The 6,950-nt window shown below is 61.5% G+C and overlaps 1 protein-coding gene across 1 annotated transcript; it reads right to left on the minus strand.

Moving 5' to 3' along the window:
* Positions 1-1,676: 1,676 nt before the first annotated feature.
* Positions 1,677-5,961, minus strand: LOC109515175 (semaphorin-6D-like). The gene is given in 19 exon segments (XM_019868783.1): positions 1,677-1,793; positions 1,796-1,854; positions 1,940-1,995; positions 2,097-2,174; positions 2,257-2,400; positions 2,510-2,683; positions 2,800-2,955; positions 3,105-3,236; positions 3,392-3,519; positions 3,795-3,884; positions 3,956-4,044; positions 4,143-4,265; positions 4,338-4,428; positions 4,500-4,601; positions 4,760-4,816; positions 4,972-5,029; positions 5,124-5,238; positions 5,380-5,540; positions 5,916-5,961. Coding segments are annotated over 18 exon segments (1,794 nt in total). The 5' UTR covers positions 5,495-5,540; positions 5,916-5,961; the 3' UTR covers positions 1,677-1,766.
* Positions 5,962-6,950: the final 989 nt, after the last annotated feature.

The raw sequence follows: 6,950 nt of genomic DNA on the forward strand, positions 1-6,950 counted from the left end.
CTCCAGGCCCCGCGGGCGGCAGGCGGGGCCGGGGGCCCGCCGCCGCTGTTGTTGGCGTTCATTCTGGCCAGCAAGCGCTGTCGCGACGGCGCCGCCCCCCGGTTGAAACTGCGGTGGCGCGGCAGGTTGCCGCCTATCTTGACGAGGGCGGGGCCCCGAGGCCGGACGGGCGCCTCCGGGATGACGCGCTGTGGCAAGATAGCGCCGTTGGCCTTCAGCGCTAACGCTTCCGTCTCGGACACGGCCTGCCGATTGCCGTGCTGATGGCTGCGGTTAAAGCTGAGGGCCCGCGTCTTGCCGCGAGGAGGAGGAGGAGGATGAGGATGAAGGTGCCCCGAGGAGGTGGACGTCAGGACCCTGATGCCTCCGTCGCCACTTGCGCTGACCTGCTGGATGTGCCTGAGAAGGTCGTCCAACGCCGAAACGTCAGCCGCGTCCGCGGACGGCTGGCCATCGCCGCAAAGATGAGGGGGCGGGAATGCGGGCGGAGCCGGGCGGTTGGCCCCTGTCACTGCCGCAAAGGGGGCGGGGTCGTCCCAGCTCTTCATCTGCCAAGGGAACTCCGAGTCGGAGTTTGGCGCGGGGAGAGCCCCGAGCTCGCCGTCCGCCTGCCGGGAAGGACGACAGTCACACGATTGTTGAGTCCACTCGACTCGACAGGAGAAAATTTGAGTTGGGGTACGTGAACGACATACACCTGAAACGCATCGCGCCATATGCTGATACTTGCCGTGAAACAGCAACTTGCTCACCGACGCTTTGGTACAAGGCTAGCGACTATTTCAAAAATGTAGCCCACGCACGCACGTCTCGTGTCACTCTCATTCCCAACGAGTTTTTCTTTGCCGCTTGACTCGGGTGAGCCGCGATGCGTACCCGCGTCAGGCTGACTCGGGGCTCCGCCGCAGGCAGTTGGTGGCGCGCGGTCACGGGATCGGAGGCTCGGCCGTCGGGTCCGGGGGACGCGTACGGCTTCGGGCGCTGCGACTCGCCCGTTTTGTCCTCCTGCGGGAGACAAGGCGCAGGTCACACACCTCGGTCGCTCCCCGCGTGGCTTCGCGCTCACCTCGGGCGCGGGGTCCAGGAGTCCGCCGAGCTTGGCGAGGGGGTGCGGGGACGAGGCGCCGGGCAGCGAGGCCTCCGGGTCTTTGTCGAATGTCCCGTTCCGCCGGGCGTCTCGGCGGCCGCCGCCGCGGAAGCGCGACACCAGGAGGCCCGAGGAGGCGGCGCCCAGCGAGAAGGCCAGGAGCACGCAGGCGATCAGCAAAGTGTAGTGGACGTGAGAGGCGGAGTCTTCCTCGCCGGCCGCAGCGCCGCGCACTCCTGAAACGAGGAGAACACCCGGCCCCACGCGCATTCGCCAATCACGCATTTCTGCACCCTTTGCGTTCAAATATCCGCTCCTGAAGAGTGCGAATAATGGCGAGCCCATCGCAGCGTTTGCTCGCATTGGGCGAAACGGACGCAAAACTCCAAAACACGGCGATTCTCTTCGTTGAACGGTCAGTCTTTGAGCCAACCTCAAGCGGGAGGAGCCAAGATCTTGTCCGATGTTGCCAATTTGAAAAGCTGTTTCATCAACGCTCGCTTCATTTCGACCGCAAGTTGGCGCCCGCCAGTCTTTGCCCCTTCGCCGCAAATGTACGTTGACTCGGCGATCGGACTCCGTGACTACAAATGAATCGCTTCCAGGTATTGGCCCGGAACAGCTCCGAATTGAAACGACGACGGATTTCGACGTCAAAACCTGTCCAAGGCGCAGCTGCTCATCCGGCGGCAGCGGTGGGAGGCGGGGCTTACCGTAAGCCGAGTCGGCGGCCATTTCCCGGTCGCGGGAGGTCGCCGAGATGTCGGCTGCACAAAACACACAAAAAAAAGGGGGCGGGGCATCAGCTTTTGTACGTGCTTGCATCAGGCGGCAGGGGGCGCCGCGTCTCACCGGCACAGGCGGCCATGTTGGAGTGGTCTCCCTCGATGTCCTGCTCGAAGCCCGCCCTGCCGAGAGGACTCGGTCAGTCTCGCGCACGAAAGTGACACGATGGAGTTGGGCACGAGTCGGTCATCCCCAAGACCGCCGCAGAGGAAGTGACACGTACTTGAACCCGGGCGCCGTGTCGGCACAGCGTCCTGTGCGCAGCCAGATGCAGTAGGGGTCACGGGAGGCCAGACACGCCCTGCGCGACAGCACAGCCACCGCCTTGAGCGTCAAAACCGGCACACTTGCTTGCTTCCGCCTTTGAACTCGGCGAAGCGAACCTCTTGCACGCGCCGTGCCGTCCGCATCGGCTCAGCGGCACGCGCACCAAGCAGCTGCCGAATGCCACAAACAAGGCGTGGTGCTCCTTGTCCAGCTCCAGTCCCAAAACCCTGCGGTCCTCCTCCCGGACGCCGAGGTCGCACCTGAGGAAGTTTTCGAGCCAGACTTGACCGCCGGCCGGCTGAGATGGCGGCACGGCGCCGCCCCGACGGCAAACGGCGGCGGTCGGCCGCTTCGAGCGGCGCGGCTCACTTGTCGGGATCGTAGACGTCGATGTCCTCCAGGAGTCTGGAGCCCGAGGTGTCGTGGGGAAGCGTGGCGACCAGAACCTTGGCGACCCTCCCGTCCTCTGAGCCCAGGAACACCACCGCGCGCTCCTTGCGCGGACCCGCCGACACGTCGGCGGCGATCTGCGTCAACTTGGACCTGCCGGGGAAAGCGGCGGGCGAGTTGGCTCGCGCGTGACAAGCTCGAGGCTCCCGTTGGCTCAGATGCAAAAGCGCAAGTCGAGCTCGTCTTTGTTTTGGAGCCGCTCCTCCTACCCGCTGGCCGTCCTGGTGTAAAATGGCCGCCGGTTGACTGCGGGCACGGCACCGTCCATCAGCGGAAAAGATTTGACGAACGCCAGGGTCTCGTCCGGGAAATCCACCGAAGATTTGAAGTCGGCGGCCGGCCCGTCGCCCGCGCATGAGCCGGGCCTGGGGGAGGAACGATAGATTTGGACAGAGTGGACCTAGACAGCCCTGAAGCGGGACTAAGTGACGTCCGCTCAAAATTCCGGCGAGGCGGTTTCCCACTTGACGCCTTCCGGGTAAGAGTTCGAGCGAGCGTGCGCGTTCTCACCCACCGCGGCCGAGGCACGGCGTCCTCAGGCGCGGCCGTCCACGACGAGTCGCCGCCGCGTTGTTCCTTGAACTTCCCGCTAAACACTTCCTCCACATCGTCCATGTAGAACGCGCACACCGCCGAGCCTGGAATGCTGCGCCGCACAAAGTCGTTCAGACACGGCTCACTTGCCGTGAGCGCCCGCGAGCCGAGTCGCGACCCGGTAGCCGAGGTCAACCGTTAGCCTAGCGCGGCCCCGTCGACCGAGCTTCGACCTCTTTAGCATACGACTGTTAGCCTAGCACTGACCTGTTAGCCTGCGTGGTGAACACAGCTAACACGGCGGGGCGACCGTTGATCTGCAGAACGCCGGTCAGCGACTGGAGAACGTCGAAGTAGAACAGAGACTCTCCGGGAAGGGAACAGTTCAGACGAGCCTGACAAGACAGCGCAACTGCGTGGACTTGTTGCTATACGCCCTGACAACCGCGTCCCGTCCGATGTCACGCGCACACCAAACGACTTCCCGTTCAACCTTTTGTTTTTCGGGGTGGGTGGGAAAAAAAAACCCCTGTTCACCTCGCATGCACGCCATCAACCGCCTGTCCTATGTCCAGGTCAAAGCAAAACTTGCTGTCGTACGGATGTCACGGCGGCACCGGCTGCCTCGCGCTTCATCTTCCTGCCGTTCGTCGCGGCGAGATGGGCTCACCTTAAGGAAGGAGGTCCAGTGCTTGTCCAGAACTCTCGGGGAGCCGCCGTTGTCGTTCTTGCAGACTCTGGCCACCCGAGAGAAGACCACCTGGCGGCAGACGGACAGACGCAGCGGCGTCCGGTCACGGCGCGAGCGTCACGGCGACCGATGGTACGTACCTTCCCCAAGGTGGTATACTCCACCGCGATCTCGCTCAGGAAAAAGTAGACGAACCTCCCATATTCCACGGCGTGCAGGAAGCGAGGCTCTGCCACAGCAGGAGCGTCATGCGACCGGGTCAGCTGATGTCACGTGACGATGTCATGCGATGTCACCGAGCGATGAGGTGAGGACGCGGCAACTCACCTCGAAGCCACTTGGAGTCGTACTTGACGGTCCTGAGGACGGGACGGCCGTCTCCCAGGCTGCGGTAGATGACGGCGTCGCTGGCCAGGAAGTCGGTCACGGTGGCCGAGTAGAAGTCTCCGTCTGGCGCAAAGGTCAGAGGTCACGGCCCGCCCGCGCAAAATGGCGGGAAGCCGACGGACGGGCGGAAGTTACCGGCGAACGTTCCCGCGTTGGACTGGCCCGACTCGAAGGGACAGCGCGCCTGACCCGGCAGGTCCGAGCCCACCTGCTCCAACGTGCTCGTCTGTCATGCAAAAGCAACAAAGCTCACCCTGAGGTCACGCCCGGGCGAGGTGCAGCGCGCGGGTCGTCTACCTTGTAGTTGCGGCACGCCGGGTTGAACGCGTTTGTGCCGCACACAAACAGCGTCTCGTCGTCGCGCGGCACCAAAACTTTGATGTAGTTGTAACACTCGTCCTGCCAAAACAGGAAAAGCCACGTTAGCGTTAGCATGACGCTCACGCTAGCGCAAGAAGAAGCCCACAACTCCACCAAAGCAAACGGGCGACGGAGACGCATCTGTCAATGCGCTTCGTGCGAATGCTCGAGCAGGGAAAACGAGTGGCGGAACTCACGCCGTCTTTCCCGCGGACCGCGCACTTGCTCACATCTGCGGCACGCCACGTCAGCGTCTGGAACAGGAACACACGCGCAACGGTCTGGTCAGCCTCACGATAACACCGCGGTCGCCGCTTCGGGGATGAATCGCTCCTTTCCCCGACTGCCGAGGAATTCCCATTGGAGGAGGAACTACGGTTCACATGAGCGGATCGCTTTTGCGACTCACCATCTGAGGTACGAAGGCCTCCGCCGCCGTTGTCAGATTGACCGCAAACACGTGATCCCTGACACACAAAGCGGATGCGTGCATGTGAGAGGGTGCGTGGAAGCGAGTCAAATGTGCGTGTGTGTGTGTGTGTGTGTGTGTGTGTGAGAGACCTGGCGGTGATGAAGAGCATGCGGTTGACGCGCGTCATCCCTTGGAAGTGGAGACCCAGCCGGCGCGTCCGGTTATCCTGCAGCAGACTTTGGAACGCTGGGAAGTCTCCAGACTCTGACAGACGACACGCCGCACGCGAGTTGACATGCCATTTGTCTGTGGACCCCCAAAGGAGCTCGGCAGGAGGACCACCACCCCCACCCCCCCACCACACACACACACACACACACACACACACACACCCCTTCCACTCACCATCCAACACGCTGATCGCTTGCAAGTCTCGCGGGAATGATGAGGCGGCACACAGGAAACAGGAAACGAGCAGGAGCAGCGGCGGCCGCGCCGATGACCGATCGGTCAAGGCCATGCCGTGGGGGGGCGGGCGGGGGGGATCAGCCCGTCATCGTGGGCGGCTAAAACCAAACGAGAAACGTGACACCGTTCAGGTTACCTCTGTCGCGCTACTTCAGTATGCCGGACGTGAAAACACCTCGACAAGGTTTCCATTGCGTGGGAGAGTGCGTCGCGCGTGAGAGGCAAGAGCGGCTTTGTCACACTTTGATTTCCCGTTTAGTGCAATTCACTGTTTCCTGTCTTTATTTTGAATTTTTTTTCCCCTCGCCCATAAACACGCGCGCATGTCGCCATCTGGTCACCCTTAAAGGTGACTTTCTGGGCTCGGCAGCATCCCATCATGCGGTTGCCACGGTAACAGCTGCAGTTACCCCGTTGCATTCGGAGCAAGTGTGTGAGACGTGAGAAGGCGCAAACGTATATTTTGTACTTACAGACAGCATCGGCGGTCAGCTGACAGGAAGTGGGGGCGGGGCCGACCCCCTCAGTCGAGCTGCAGCAACAAAGACAATGGTCATGCGATTGGCTGGCTGGTCTCCGTGGCGACCGCCCAGCTCCATCGAATGAGAGCTGATTTGAAAGTCACCAGAAAATCACAACACGGATGATGACAGTATAAACAACTTCACCTTGATTTCCTCTTTTTTTGTTTTTTTTTGGAGGGGGGGGGGCTTCTTTTATTTACTTCCTGCTTGCTGCCCGTTTTCCCTTCTTGGTTGGATCCCTTCTGTTGTTTACTTCCTGTCTCCTTCCAATTTCCTTCCGTCCTTCGCCTCAAGCGGTCGTGACCCCTGCAAAAACAGGAAGCCCTCAATAATCTTCCGAAACTCATCTGCTGCATTAGTGGCACGCTAGCATTAGCTTTGCCATCTGCTCACGCCGCCTCGGGTCCCGCTGACCTTTGACCTGCTTTTTGAGCAACGGCACGCAAGCGCCGGACGTTTTGGGGCCACCAGCCCCGCCCCGCTGAGCGCGGCGGGAATTAGCGGCCAACGCGGAGCTGGGATGAGACGGCCAGGCTCCGTCTCAACCCGAAAAAGCCCAACGGGAGCCGATTAGCATAGCTGTGACGGCACAGGAGGAGCCCCAAAGACCCCCCGACGGAGGACCTGGAGGCTAATCCCTGTCTGGCTTGAGGTCAATTACGGCACCGTTGAACTGAAGTGGGGGGGGGGGCGAGGGAGCAATGCGGAGTGAAACTGCGGTGGGCAGTACAAACGGTACGCCGTCTCAATTTGGCCAAAGGGGGAGGTTGTCATTCTAACGGCCTATCGCAGCGCTGCGTTGACGCCATCGGAGTGCGCCTTTGGCGTGAAGTGAGGTCACTGCGAGCGCTCCCATGACGCAAGCGCAATTGGTCTTGCGCATGCCCACGCAAACGTTTCCAGCGTTGATGCTGAAAGGGTTTCCAAAACTGCATCATGATTCAACCTGAACGACACGACACAGCATAACACAACACATCAAAA

Source organism: Hippocampus comes, unplaced genomic scaffold, assembly GCF_001891065.2.
Source record: "Hippocampus comes isolate QL1 unplaced genomic scaffold, H_comes_QL1_v1.1 scaffold225, whole genome shotgun sequence".
In the NCBI taxonomy this organism is placed as follows: Eukaryota; Metazoa; Chordata; class Actinopteri; order Syngnathiformes; family Syngnathidae; genus Hippocampus; species Hippocampus comes.